Genomic DNA, 14,896 nt, shown 5'->3' on the forward strand with positions numbered 1-14,896 from the left:
AGGCCCTTGACGTCTGACTGATTTTATTGTGTATATTGTCAACCAGAGTCAGAGTATGATTGTTACCAGTATATCACCTAGTAGAATTCAACTTGATTATCCATAGTTGCTAATGAAGTGCTACTTGATTAGCCATAGCGGCTATTAAAGTGCTGTTTGATTAGCACTAGTGGCAAATAGAGTGCCACTTGATTAGCCATAGTAGTTACTGCTGTTTGATTAGCACTAGTGGCAAATATAGTGCTACTTGATTAGCCATGATTAGCCACAGTGGCTAGTGGCTAACTCCCCCATGCAATGCGGTTAATCTAACAATGTGTAACGACATCACTTCCTGTGCCCCTGTCCCACAGGTGAAACGGGCCCTATGGTGTCCTCGACCCTAAAGCTGGGCATCTCAATCCTCAACGGAGGCAACTGTGAGGTCCAGCAGGTACATGACATCATCAAGACAAACCATAGGATGACATCACATTCAGTCACTCAAGTCATTCAAGACTGTGACACACATCATGACGGGTTTTTTGTTTCCCTTTTGGCAGAAAATGCTGGAGTATTTGAGGGATAAAAAGGATGTAGGATTCTTCCTGAGCGTCCAGGCACTGATGCAAACGTGCAGGTCAGTTTGAAGTTTACATTAGTCTATATGAAATGGTCTACAGAAAAGACAACAGACAACAAAAGAAAAGATAGTGTCGGTTGGTATGTAATTGTTTTTTGCTAGTTGTGGTCTGTTCAGACCAGGCATTGTGTGCTGGCTGGGGAACATGTTCATACTGTGTTGTGTACACGGTGCGGTGTGTTTCAGTGTCCTGGATCTGAACGCCTTTGAGAGGCAGAACAAGGCAGAGGGTCTTGGCATGGTCTCAGAGGAAGGAACGAGTAAGGATTCAAACACACACAATGAATATGAGTAGTGTGTGACCTGAATGCCCACATCCTTGCCCTCCTGGTTATCAGATGACCTACCCACAAACAAAATAGGAATGTTTTGGTGTATTTTGTTGTTGTTTTGTTATGCTGTATGTCAAGAAAACTAGGCAAACACACGATCCAAGGAGATTCAAATATACCTCAGAGGTCAGCATAGAGTACAGAACATCATATTCTGATTCACATCATACAGCATACAAGATCATAGGCAGAATAGGCTTTTTGAGTGTATTTCATTAACCCATTTTTACCAAAATAATGATGATTATTATTTTGATGAACTCTTGAGTGAATCAAAATAATTGTCAAATTTCTCCATTGTTTGATCAAACTTCTACGTTCCAACCATGTTTTTCATGTTAAACATTGTATGGGTGATACAGGGAATGAATTCATAGATCAATAAATGAAATCATGAGTAAATGAATGACTGAATGAACAAACCTTGGCCCTCCCATCTCCAAGTCCTCTTCTCAAGTCACCACACTCATCCTCTCTCTCCCCCCTCCTTTCCTCTCATGGCCCCAGAGAAGAGAGAACAGGGTAAACCATCTCTCGCTCCATCTGTGTCTGTGTCCCTGTCGGTGGCTCTGTCTGTGTCTCTCTCTCTCTCTCTCTCTCTCTCTCTCTCTCTCTCTCTCTCTCTCTCTCTCTCTCTCTCTCTCTCTCTAAATATGTCTATCTCTCTCTCTCGCTCTATATATATATATATATATATATTTCTCTCTATCTCTATATGTCTCTCTATCTCTCTATATATATATGTCTCTAGCTCTCTCTCGCTCTATCTCTGGCGCTCCTTGGCTCTCTGTCTTGGCCCCACTGTAGCTCTGCTCTGCTCAGGCTGCTTCTTTATCTATCTACACTTGCTCTTGATAAGGCAGCTGGAGTATCCCATCCTAATCATCCTATGAATGTGCAGTAGAACAGTGAAGTCTTAATGTCCTATGTCCGCCTGTTTGCTATGCTGTATTTACCGCTTATTTTTTGGTGTTTTTTCTTGTTGCATCTTGTGCATGTGAGTCAACGGTAGGTCGTCGACCCAACAGTCACTAACCGTGGCAACAGTCGGTAGTCATGGCAACAAACAATACAGGTTGCAAGTTCAGTTCTGACTTTAGGAATTCCGGACCATTCTGTATTTTGTAGATATCCTTACACTAAAAAATATGAATGTTTACGCAGTACTTTTATTTTGTAATCTGAAATAAAACTGGCTTTCTTTATTTAGGTGAGAAAGTCATGGCGGACGATGAGTTCACATGTGATCTCTTCCGCTTCCTGCAGCTGCTGTGTGAAGGACACAATAACGGTGAGAATGAAAGGATTAGAAGAAGACAAGTACCACCTGAATCTGAAAGAGTAAAACACAGTTTTGATTTTGCGCAACTGAATCTCTACTCGGCTGCAGATTTCCAGAACTACTTGCGTACGCAGACAGGAAGCACCACCACCATCAACGTCATCATCTGCACCGTGGATTATCTGCTGCGCTTACAGGTCGGTCAGGGGGCTCTTAATTTGAAACTCCCTTCATCCTTTTTTCTTCATTTCCATGTTTCCAATTTTCGAATTATCCAATGAGCAGTGTAAAATCAGTGTTCGTGGTCGTTTTTCTGTTCTGTGTGAAGGAGTCCATCAGCGACTTCTATTGGTACTACTCTGGCAAGGAGATCATCGATGAGCCGGGCAAGAAGAACTTCTCCAAAGCCATGATAGTGGCCAAGCAGATCTTCAACAGTCTCACTGAGTACATCCAGGTACCCCAGAATGTAGCACAAAATACTGGACAATAGCTAACTTACTTTGGTGCTAAATATAATGCCAGAAAATGCAAAAATATGTGTGTACATAATATAAGCAGTAGAATGTATATGTAAATTCATAAGGTGAACGTTATCATTATAGTAGAAGTAAACATTATTCTCTCCTACATCATTGTCTTAAAGTGTCCGGTGTGGTTCTGTATACCGTCTGTGACTTTTTCACTCAAAAGCCTTTTCTCTGGCCCTCCTCAATGGTCCCCGAGGAGCTAACTGAGTGTTGTCGCTGGTCTGGTAGGGTCCGTGCACGGGGAACCAGCAGTCCCTGGCCCACAGCCGGCTCTGGGACGCCGTGGTGGGCTTCCTGCACGTCTTTGCCCACATGATGATGAAGTTGGCGCAGGTACGCACCTGTCATCCCCCCTCTCACCCCCGCTTTGAGGATCCAGGATACCATAGGGATGCACCCAAACACTTTGCTACTCTACATTGTACCACGTTTATTGTCAACACATAGCTTAATAGGCACAGGTATACAAATGCTTATTCTATGTTCTCAAGTAATTGCGCTTCCTTCCTGCAGTTAATGCACTGGGGAACAATAGTTCATCCGAGGCATGGTGTATGCATACTTTGGATGGATGGACTTTCTTTTTATAGGGGCAATAGTGGTAATTTTTGCAGTAGTAATGACCATATGCAATGGTGAGCCGGTAATTGTTGCGCATGTGCCAATTATTATTTCATTTAAGTGCGGTCAATTAAGCACATTTTAAGGGAAAATTATATGCAAATATGTATTGTACAGTTCACCATGAAGGCTGAACTCCCGAATGTTACTTAACAAATTCCAAAGCCTCTTCCTTGCATACGACATAGAGATTCATAGAGCATACAAAACCACACCCACTAAAGAGGATGTGGTGTGTGAAAATAAAGTCACCAGTGTTATGATAGCGTTTCATTGCTAAACACTCTCAACTCGCTGGTGGCCGTACACAAAATATGCAAAAAAATATTCTGCCTGCAAGTGAAGTTAATTTATAGAACAAGATGCACACTTTTCTTCGGAAATATTTTGACTTATTATTCTGGCCTGGCCAATTTTGATTTTGATAAATAACTCTTTAATCCATCATTCGTGTTCTTCTGGCTGAAATTTTATAAATAGTCAAAGTACTTCCCGGGGAAATGGTGTTACCTTTTTGCTCTATGGAATATTTTGTGCATCCACTAGAGAACATTATAATACTTGATGTATACTAAGTGGCTTGTGCTACCAGCTTGGTATGTTTAGTGGCATGGTGGCATAGAGACTTGTAGGCCAATAAGATTAATTTAAAACTGCTTGAATAGGACTTTTCTAAGCATTCCCTTTGAAGTGGTAACATCTCGCTGGGATGAGGACAGTCTTTATCCGCATTGAACATCTTCACAGAACATAGTACATCTGCAAGAAGAGGACAAATATATATATACATATATATATTTATGCAAATGCATATTTAGATACAAACTGCCAGGTGGTTAGTAGCATTTATATCCATCAGTATAGAGTCTAAGAAAAAATGTTAAATTTCAACCTTTTCAGCTCTCCAAATATCTTGTTGTATTATTATAGATAACATTGAATACTTCATACTTGCATACTTGTAAATGAGTATTTGATTGTGTTCTGTAAAAGGCTAAAGTAGAGATACATGATTTAGACTTAACTGCTTTGCAATGTAATCTTTTAATTTTGTATTACTTGTCGTCAATTCCATGGTATATTGATTATTCAAACTGTTTTTCACATGGTCAATGCAGGGTAAAGTATGTATTCATTTTATTCATTTATCTATTGACGTGGTATTGTGATTACTGGTTTGTACTTTATTCAACCCTTGCCTTCTTTTAACAGTGAGTCTTTAGAATCACCTGCCTTAGCACTATGATTAAATTCCCTTCAATTTGTTTGTTCATTTTTGTAAGTACTTATTGGGAGTTTATTGCAGATACAGATCGATACCCAAAAGAATATGGGGAGAGATCGGATATAACAACCTCCCTGTTTCTAGTTTTTTATTTATGAAGCACTGCTAAACTCTTACCAACCAATCAGCCCTTGCCTTCTAGAATTGAACCCCTCTATAGTCAATCATTGACCCTTCTACATATGATCAAACCCTTACTGTACTCTGCTTTTGCTGTAACGCAGGTCATTTTAAAGGCTCTCTGAAGAAACGAATATCCTATTAACGTCTGCTGTTTGACATTAACCTGCCTCCCATCTCCGACATTGAAATACACACTCACACCCCCGTTCACGCACACATTTAACATTTAACAACCTGGAGTTTGCTGTCTTGCGGTTAGAGTTGGCCTGCGGACTGATGCTTTTCATGTGTACTGTGTTGCTTTCCCGCTAATCCTTCGGTTAGGTAGTAGTCTGATGCCACTCATGTGTACGGTGCTTCTGTCCCGCTAACTCTACGGTGAGGTAGTGAAGTAGCTAAGAGGCTCAAAGTGTGACCTTGTAGTAGACAACACATTTGTGTTTTATGCGTTTAACTAACTAAGACTGAGTGCTAAGACTGAGTGCTTAAATCGTAGTCTCGTGATCCAACCATGAAATCTTGAATATAGCGTTATGTAGTAAGTCGTTTTGTGTGGTTTACACACATTTTAAAATAACACATAGCAGCATATGTATAGCATCATTCAATCATCTGTGCCCTTTTTGAGAATGGTCGATTTGACTAGACTAGACTAACTAGACTAGAAATTATACATAATAGTATACTATTAAACATGGGAAATCTGTCCTCATACCACCAAGACTATTAGTTATTCCTGAGGGTTAGGGAGGCTAGGTGTCTGTCTGTCTGCCTGTCTGCCCGTCTGTCCGCCTGTGTTAGTCTATGATAAACTGGTGTGTGGCATCTTACGCATGCATTGAGCTGCCCCAGGCTTCACCTCCACCTCCGACCCTGAGCAGCAATACACACACTAAAGGGACATGAGTCGCTGGGTAGAGCAGCTGACCTGAAGCAGATCAAAGAACAAATACAGCCTCATCACTGCTTGTTTCTGGCTTGTTGAGTTTGGATTTAAAATGCTGTGAACAGTGATCATGTAGTTCCCAATTCGTTTATATGAAGCTTGTTCTCAGGTATAGTAATTGTACAGCACAATTTACTTGAAGAGTTGTACATGCATTATACATTACTTTTTGTCCTTTTGTGAAATATTTGACTTGATGTTCTGAAATTCTTACTTCTTTACAACAATCCGTTTCAGTGCACCAAAGTATTAATAATTAGTCTAGGTCCCTCACAGAAACACAATATTTAACGATAGAAAGACATTGGTAAGATCTTTAACTAGAAGGCATGTTTATTTAGTGCAGTACATCATTTCATGAATTATGACTCTCGGTATGATGCCCTTGTATCTTACCTTTCTATTCTTGTTTAACATCACATGAGTAATCCATGCATCACTAATCCAGAACGTCTAAGAGATGGTACCTTTCATATTATAGTGGTATAGAGGTTTGTTTCTCTACCGTAATAGGACTCCAGTCAGATCGGCTTACTGAAGGAGCTCCTGGATCTTCAGAAAGATATGGTCGTCATGCTGCTTTCCTTGTTAGAAGGTACGGCACCATTCCACGGCTGCAAAAATTTTGAATTTGGTTAAAACATCCTCCCGGTTGTGCTAATTGTGCTTTCCGATGTTTGCCAAGGAAACATCGTGAATGGCATGATTGCCCGCCAGATGGTGGACATGCTGGTGGAGTCCTCCAGCAACGTGGAGATCATCCTCAAGTTCTTCGACATGTTCCTGAAGCTGAAGGACATCGTGGCATCGGACGCCTTCCGTGACTACGTCACCGACCCGCGCGGCCTCATCTCCAAGAAGGACTTCCAGAAGTCCATGGACAGCCAGAAGCAGTACGCGCCCTCCGAGATCCAGTTCCTGCTGTCCTGCTCGGAAGCCGACGAGAACGACATGATCAACTACGACGAGTTCGCCAACCGCTTCCAGGAGCCCGCCAAGGACATCGGCTTCAACATCGCCGTGCTGCTCACCAACCTGTCGGAGCACGTGCCGCACGACGCGCGGCTCAAGAACTTCCTGGCGCAGGCCGAGAGCGTCCTCAACTACTTCCGGCCCTTCCTGGGCCGCATCGAGATCATGGGCGCCAGCCGCAAGATCGAGCGCATCTACTTTGAGATCAGCGAGGTGAACCGCAAGCAGTGGGAGATGCCGCAGGTCCGGGAGTCCAAGCGGCAGTTCATCTTCGACGTGGTGAACGAGGGCGGTGAGTCGGAGAAGATGGAGATGTTTGTGAACTTCTGCGAGGACACCATCTTTGAGATGAACATCGCCTCGCAGATCTCGGAGCAGGAGGAGGAGGAGAAGGGGGAGGACGACGACGACGAGGTCCCCGAGGGGGCCGGGGACGGGGCGGCGGCGGCGGCCGGGGAAGGGGGCGGCGGAGGGGGCGACGAGGAGCTCACCGGAGAGGAGGCGCCGCCCGAGTCGAGCTCGGCCTTCGGCGACTTCATCAACAGCGTGCTGGGCTTCCTGGCCATCTTCACCTTCCGCAACCTGCGGCGGCAGTACCGCCGCGTGCGGAGGATGACGGTGAAGGAGATCGTGGTGGCCCTGACCGTGTTCTTCTGGACCGTCCTGGTCAGCATCCTGCACTTCATCTACAGCGTGTGCAAGGGCTTCTTCATGCTCATCTGGCACGCGCTGTTCGGCGGCGGCCTGGTGGAGGGCGCCAAGAACATCACCGTGACGGAGATCCTGGCCAGCATGCCGGACCCCACCCAGGACGACGTGCACGCCGACCTGCCCGGGGAGCCGGGGGGCGGGGAGGTGCAGGACGCGGGCGGGCTGACGGACACGGGGGACGCGGGCACCGGGGACGAGGAGGAGGACGACTCGGGGGACATGGAGGGGGGCAGGGTGGCGGGCGCGGACGCCCCGGGCGGGCTGGGCGACATGGGGCTGGAGGCGGCCGTGGATCCGCCCACACCGGAGGGGACCCCCATCACCAGGAGGAAGAAGGTGAGGGGGGGGGGGGGGGGGGGGGGGGACACCGCTGGGACAGAAGAGGATTATTTGTCAATTCTTGTGATCTGTTTAGAATACTCGAGATAGTTAGTCGAATGTCAAAAATATAACTATTTATCCCAAAAAAATAAATAATAATAACTGAAAGGTTTGGACGTAGGAGAGATGACGCACAAATAACCCCAGCTTGGCTCTAACCCTGCATTGTAAAGAATCCTTCAAACTGGGGCTTTCCCCATCCAGTTCTATGAATCCACCCACTCATGTTCCCCATGTCCTCTGGTGCCTGCAGGCCCCAGCGGAGGCTGACGCCGGGCCGGTTCTCCCCGAGCCCCCAGCACCCGTCCCGGAGCCCGAGAAAGCAGAGTACGACTTCCAACCACAATATTCATCCCCAGAACTTAGACGACGTTGTCAACAAACCGCCCAGCTGAACCCAATCCATGATTCTCTTAGTTAATCAAGGTGTGATCTTCTGATTTTTGTTCACTGTTAGTGTTGAAAATGGAGAGAAGGCAGAACCCAAAGAGGAGGAGAAACGCCCGCGACCGAAGAAGGCGGTGGCCAAGAAGGAGAAGCCCAGGAGAGAGGGCGGCTTCCAGATCTGGACGGAGCTGGACAACCAGAGGAACAAGTTCATGGTGATGCGTCTGGGCTCTCGGTGCCATGCACACCTAGTTCCTCCGCACATGTGTCACAGTCATCTGAACTACTTTGTGCGTTCTGATTCTGTTTGTAGAATTACCTCTCCAGGAACTTCTACAACCTCCGCTTCCTAGCTCTGTTCCTGGCCTTCGCGCTGAACTTCATTCTGCTGTTCTACAAAGTAAGGGAAACACGTTTTAATGATTTAACTGTGCCTAGTGTTGAACAGTGTTCACGCTGGTTCTCACATAATGGCTTCATGCTTGATTCATCATTACTTCATATTCAATACTTTAATATCTTAATACTTGAAGCCCCAAACTGCTACTGAGATCTTATTTGAAATGAAGTGAACTTGATTTGAAAATGAAAATGATGTTGTGGTTGACGTCAACGGTTGGTCAAAGATGGACTTTCTAGAGACTTTTCCCAAGATGCATTGCTTTTCCCCAGATCCTTACCATGCCCTAAAACACACCAAACTCTCACATTTTCTCCCTGATTTCCGTATCCGCCATTTACTTCTGAATAAGTAATTAAGGGTTCTCAAGGTGTGCACTAAGCATCTTAAAATGGTTTTGAAATTCATCGCAATCTCCCAAACTTTCAGCTGATCCATTTCAGTCCCCCTCCCGGGTCCGTACCCAGACTGTAACCGTGTTGAACCCGTCGACAGGTGTCCGACGGCCCTCTCGGCGCCGAGGACGAGATGGAAGCCTCCGGAATGTTCGAGGGCAGCGCCATGTTGGAGGGTTCCGGGCTGTTTGAAGGTTCCGGGGAGGAGGCGGAGGGGTCCGGGATGGGCGAAGGAGCGGAGGAGGAGGAGGAGGAGGAGGAGCCGGGGCCGGTGTACTTCTTCCTGGAGGAGAGCACCGGGTACATGCAGCCCACCATGTCCTTCCTGTCCGTGCTGCACACCGTCATCTCCTTCATCTGCATCATCGGCTACAACTGCCTCAAGGTACGCAGAGGAATGTACTCATCATGTCAAAATGAAAACGGATATTTGCCAGAACAACTGATCCTACTTACTGATATATGTACCTGATAGAACACAAGGTACTGCTGATAACAATATAATGCTATAATAAACTGATATTAAGCTGATAAAGACAAGGTACAACCAGGTGTTTTAAAGCTGCACTATGTGTGTATCCACCAGCAGCCTCTAGTGGCCTGCGATGTAACTACAGTTACAGCTCTGTTGTCCTCAGACCACAGTCACCGTCGACGGAGAGTCCCCACACAGATCTTCCTCGTCCCGTCAGACTACCATCCCGCTGATTTCCTGTGACCGTGGCCTTTGTGTGTAACATCCTGGTGGGCGTGTCTCCTCCTCAGATCCCCCTGGTGATCTTCAAGAGGGAGAAGGAGCTGGCCAGGAAGCTGGAGTTTGACGGAATGTACATCACAGAGCAGCCGGAGGACGACGACATCAAGGGCCAGTGGGACCGCCTGGTCCTCAACACGCCGTGAGTACTGAACAGGAGGGCCCTCTGAACAGTGTACTGAACAGTGGGTACTCTGTACCCACTGAGTACTCTGTACCCACTGAGTACCGTGAAGTAGAACAAGGTGAAACCATTCATTAGTACTGCGTAGCATGAAATCAGAACCCTGTACCCACCGAGTACTGTGAAGCAGGACAAGGAGAAATATTATGAAAATACTGTGGAATATAGCATAAATACCCCATACTGAAGAATCCCATAAGTATAACAAGTGTTCATACTTGTTATTAATATTACGATGTACGTAGAGTATTCTGAGATATCGCAATTATGAATACTCCATGGGTACTAAGTAAATACTAGTAATTACTAGAAATTTGAAGTACTATGGAACACTAAGACCCTTGTAATGTTTACTATGAAATACATATTATGCTAATATAATGAATTAATGAGTGAGTGAGTGAGTGAGTCAGTAAGTGAGTGAGTGACTGTGACCTCTGAGTTGCCATAATCACAAAAAAAGCTAAAAACAAAACAAAAAAGCGCATTTCTTCTATAATTGTACTTCACTTTCCCTTCTTCTGCAGCTCTTTTCCAAACAACTACTGGGACAAGTTTGTCAAGAGAAAGGTGAGCTGGTTGGGCCGTCCCACTCTTACTTGGTTCATGGTGTTGTGTTGAGGCGTGCAGACTGACCTGTGGTTCCCCCCGGCACCGCGCAGGTCCTGGATAAGTACGGGGACATCTACGGCCGGGAGCGCATCGCCGAGCTGCTGGGGGTGGACCTGGCCTCGCTGGACGTCAGCAAGGAGCACGAGAAGAGGACTGAGGAGCCCGACAACTCCATGTTCACCTGGTGACTACGCACACACACACACACACACACACACACACACACACACACACACACACACACACACACACACACAGGGACAACTCCATGTTCACCTGGTGACTATGCACACACACACACACACACACACACACACACACACACAGGGACAACTCTGTGTTCACCTGAGGACCACGCACGCACTCACACTACCATAAATACACAGTAAAGAGAGTCACAGCACTTTGTTCACCTGGTGGCCACACACACACACACACACACACACACACACACACACACACACACACACACACACACACACACACACACACACACACACACACACACACACACACACACTAACTCCACGAATGGTGAAACACTCTGCTTCAACTCATGCTCCTATTCCGATAAACATGATGATGTATTTTGTTTTCTTCTCAGGGCTACCCAGTCCGACCTCAAGTACCAGATCTGGAAGTTTGGGGTTATTTTTACCGATGGTGTAAGCACAGAAATTCCCTTACTATGAATCATAAAAAGTATAATATGAAGGCTATATACCTTTATCATTTAAAGACTTGGTATGGGAATATCTGCTTTGTTTCTGACGTCCCCCCCTGTGGTAAGCAGACCTTCCTGTACCTGTGCTGGTACCTCATCATGTCCCTGCTGGGACACTACAACAACTTCTTCTTCGCCTGCCACCTGCTGGACATCGCCATGGGCGTCAAGACACTGCGCACCATCCTCTCCTCCGTCACCCACAACGGCAAACAGGTGTGGGGGGGGGGGGGGGCTCGGACCCGGCGGTGCAGTCAGTCATCCAGCACAGACACCTTGGTCCTCCTCCACTCGCATCCCAGGAACATCCCAGCATGTTTCTCACTTTCTGCACAACCTAGCTTAAACAGCTGAGTGCAGAGAAGCCATAGGAATCACAGCTCAAGCTCAGTAGATTAACCTTGTCTTTTACGGGGTGCCCGGTGGCTCACCGGGTATAACACGTAGCATTAAGGCTTGGTCTGATCGCAGGGACCCAGGTTATATTCCAGCCCGCTTTGCTGCATGTCCTGCCCTCTCTCATATCAAACCATACCATACCATCATAAAGCAGAAAAAAAGCTAAAATAAATCATAGGAAAAAAATATATGTTTTTTATAACTAGTGTGGGAGCGTTATATAACTAGTGTGTGTGATGGGGTGGCTGATCATGTTGTCGTGTGTGTGTGTGTGTGTGTGTGTGTGTGTGTGTGTGTGTGTGTGTGTGTGTGTGTGTGTGTGTGTGTGTGTGTGTGTGTGTGTGTGTGTGTGTGTGTGTTGACAGCTCATGATGACGGTGGGTCTCCTGGCCGTGGTGGTCTACCTCTACACCGTGGTGGCCTTCAACTTCTTCAGGAAGTTCTACAACAAAGGGGAGGAAGGGGAGGAGCCCAACATGAAGTGTGACGACATGATGACCGTGAGTCTGAGACCGCAGCGCCGTGACGTCACGTGATGACGTCACATGATGCGGTGCTGTCGTCCTATAGCTCGTTAGCACGGAGCAAGAGGACTGCAGCTCGGTCTGCGTCCGCCCCGCCGAGTGTTGAAGGGGACAGACTGGTGTGGTGGCGATGGTATTGTCGAATGGTGGTGTATTCTACAATACCTTGAGTCGTAACCAAATGTTACATTTCAGCTGATTTCTAAATGAAATCATGAAAATCATGGTTGGACCAGAGGGTTGAATAGATGGTTTATTCCAGGATGTATACAATACAGCGAGATACAGACTTAGGTTGAATAATCTATAGTGTAGGCGGTTGAGGAGCAGTTTCAAGACGCGTTCCTTGTCTGTCGATCCCTCTTCTCACCCAACCAAAGGGTTGGGGCGAGTATCATAATAAAGAAAACGTTAATAACAAGAGAACAGAAGTAGTCTCTCCCTTGATAAGGTATATGGCCCTGGCTATGTCCCAGACGACCAGATCGATTCGTCCTTGTTGAGACATAACAAATGGCGGAATGTTGAATATAACACCACGTATCATTAGGAGATGCACTGGCCTGTTTCTAGACTAAAAAATTTGAACACAGTGAAACGAAGAGTCTATACAATAGTTTAGAAATAAGCTGATATCTAAAAGTATCAAAGAACTGGGTTGAACCCAATCCCCTGCAGTCTACCTGTAGACATGCTTTTGCCAGATTTATAACCCTGTTCGTCTCTCTCTCTCTCTCTCTCTCTGTCTCTCTGTCTCTCTGTCTCTCTGTCTCTCTGTCTCTCTGTCTCTGTCTCTCTGTCTCTGTCTCTCTGTGTCTCTCTCTCTCTCTCTCTCTCTCTCTCTCTCTCTCTCTCTCTCTCTCTCTCTCTCTCTCTCTCTCTCTCTCTCTCTCTCTCTCTCTGTCTCTCTGTCTCTCTGTCTCTCTGTCTCTGTCTCTCTGTCTCTCTGTCTCTCTCTCTCTCTGTCTCTCTCTCTCTCTCTCTCTCTCTCTCTCCCCAGTGCTACCTGTTCCACATGTACGTGGGCGTGCGAGCGGGCGGTGGTATCGGGGATGAGATCGAGGACCCCGCGGGCGACGACTACGAGATTTACCGGGTGGTCTTCGACATCACCTTCTTCTTCTTCGTCATCGTCATCCTGCTCGCCATCATCCAAGGTCTGGGCCGTGACCCTCCCTGAGCAGGTTCCTCTCCCTCCACCGGGAGGGCAATGGGCCTCATGTGATCACCCACGCTCCCCTCGGACCGCTGGTCCCCTCTCCCTTTTCGACCCACGTCCCTGTCCGGCTCCGCTTTAATGACCATGAAGTCACACAAGCCCATAGGCCATAAAAAAAAAAAAGATATAAAAAAAGAAGTTGAAGTTGAATCCCTTGGGTCACTTCACACCAGCAGGCCGCAGCGCTGGTGGGCTGCTGCCCGGGCACTGTGATCACCAGACACTCACCATGCATAAAGAAAACCTGTCAAAGTTTATGCTTTTCTTGAATCTCTGTGTTCAGGTCTGATCATCGACGCGTTTGGAGAACTCAGGGATCAACAAGAGCAGGTTAAAGAAGACATGGAGGTACGTTTTAGGGTGGTCCGTTCTATCGATTGGAGGGCCAATCGTGGGCGACGTTCCCACTGCATATTGTACGCCTGCATACTGTGAGTAAGAAGAAACCTTGTGTCCTTTCAGACCAAGTGCTTCATCTGCGGCATCGGCAGCGACTACTTCGACACGACGCCGCACGGCTTCGAGACGCACACCTTTGACGAGCACAACCTGGCCAACTACATGTCTGTATTTTCTTCTGTTACTATGGCAACTAGAAGAACCTGCGAGATACGAGATACGTTTTTTTTGTTTTTTGTTTCCCCAGGTTCTTCCTCATGTACCTCATCAACAAAGACGAGACGGAGCACACTGGCCAGGTGGGTCCCCACTTTTTACAGTCGCTACTCGCATCGCATTTTACCTTCAGCTAGCATGGCTATGCCCGGGGCTGTTTGCGTTGTTGACCCGCTGTGTTCCTCCCCCCCTGTCCGCGCCCTGGGCTGCCAGGAGTCGTATGTGTGGAAGATGTACCAGGAGCGAAGCTGGGACTTCTACCCTGCTGGGGACTGCTTCAGGAAGCAGTATGAGGACCTGCTTTCCTAGTGACCCCCACAACCACCAGATCCCTTTACCAACCGCTGCCTCAGCAGGAAGACGCCGCTGCTGAGCGGGAACGATATGATCAAGATTCATACGCAACTACTAGTAGTTGTACAGAAGGGTGTGTAGTTATACACAGCTACCTGTTGTTACATATATACCAGTACCTGTTATAGCGGTTGTGCAGATGACCGCGTGGTGATGTATTGGCTGGCAAAACACTGGTTATCAACAAAGCACCTCGACCGATCTCCACTAGCAGCCGACTGTATCCGTGCTTCGCATCGTGATGCGCTTACAAAAGACGGTTAAAAAAACAATTTCTGGGAATGGTAAACTGCTACCGTTTGCTCACAATCTTTGCTGTCCAGTGGGTAAATTAAATCGTTACGATCACTTGACCTGCGAGACCTCTCCTTACAAACACTGCTTGTTCTGGGTGTCATGATACTCAGCCTCCCCCCAGTTGGAAGCTGCGTCGTTCAAGTATGTTTTATAAAGAATACTATGGCTGTGTTATAAAGTTTTAAATCTTTGTACAATCTTTAAAGGGGGAAATCTCCTAAATGAGT

At 46.7% G+C, this 14,896-nt stretch overlaps 1 protein-coding gene across 8 annotated transcripts in view; it reads left to right on the plus strand.

The window, feature by feature from the left end:
- LOC132461553 (ryanodine receptor 1-like) overlaps nt 1-14,896 on the plus strand; it is a 66,495-nt gene that overhangs the window by 50,724 nt on the left and 875 nt on the right. For 4 of the 8 annotated variants that reach the window (XM_060056725.1, XM_060056726.1, XM_060056727.1 and 1 more), the window contains 24 exons: nt 354-433; nt 543-619; nt 809-882; nt 2,165-2,245; nt 2,345-2,433; nt 2,565-2,693; nt 2,995-3,099; nt 6,255-6,336; nt 6,427-7,760; nt 8,059-8,132; nt 8,263-8,407; nt 8,506-8,592; nt 9,088-9,372; nt 9,753-9,883; nt 10,453-10,495; nt 10,588-10,721; nt 11,142-11,202; nt 11,331-11,477; nt 12,026-12,160; nt 13,185-13,341; nt 13,687-13,751; nt 13,866-13,966; nt 14,050-14,101; nt 14,232-14,896. The exon at nt 14,232-14,896 is cut by the window's right edge and continues 875 nt beyond it. In XM_060056725.1, coding sequence (XP_059912708.1) covers nt 354-433; nt 543-619; nt 809-882; nt 2,165-2,245; nt 2,345-2,433; nt 2,565-2,693; nt 2,995-3,099; nt 6,255-6,336; nt 6,427-7,760; nt 8,059-8,132; nt 8,263-8,407; nt 8,506-8,592; nt 9,088-9,372; nt 9,753-9,883; nt 10,453-10,495; nt 10,588-10,721; nt 11,142-11,202; nt 11,331-11,477; nt 12,026-12,160; nt 13,185-13,341; nt 13,687-13,751; nt 13,866-13,966; nt 14,050-14,101; nt 14,232-14,327 — 3,764 coding nt within the window. In that variant the 3' untranslated portion in view covers nt 14,328-14,896. Of the gene's footprint in view, nt 1-353; nt 434-542; nt 620-808; nt 883-2,164; nt 2,434-2,564; nt 2,694-2,994; nt 3,100-6,254; nt 6,337-6,426; nt 7,761-8,058; nt 8,133-8,262; nt 8,408-8,505; nt 8,593-9,087; nt 9,373-9,752; nt 9,884-10,452; nt 10,496-10,587; nt 10,722-11,141; nt 11,203-11,330; nt 11,478-12,025; nt 12,161-13,184; nt 13,342-13,686; nt 13,752-13,865; nt 13,967-14,049; nt 14,102-14,231 lie in introns of all 8 variants that reach the window. The other 4 variants (XM_060056720.1, XM_060056723.1, XM_060056721.1 and 1 more) reach the window with 1 other exon arrangement.

The sequence above is a fragment of the Gadus macrocephalus genome, chromosome 7 (genome assembly GCF_031168955.1).
Source record: "Gadus macrocephalus chromosome 7, ASM3116895v1".
Lineage (NCBI taxonomy): Eukaryota > Metazoa > Chordata > Actinopteri > Gadiformes > Gadidae > Gadus > Gadus macrocephalus.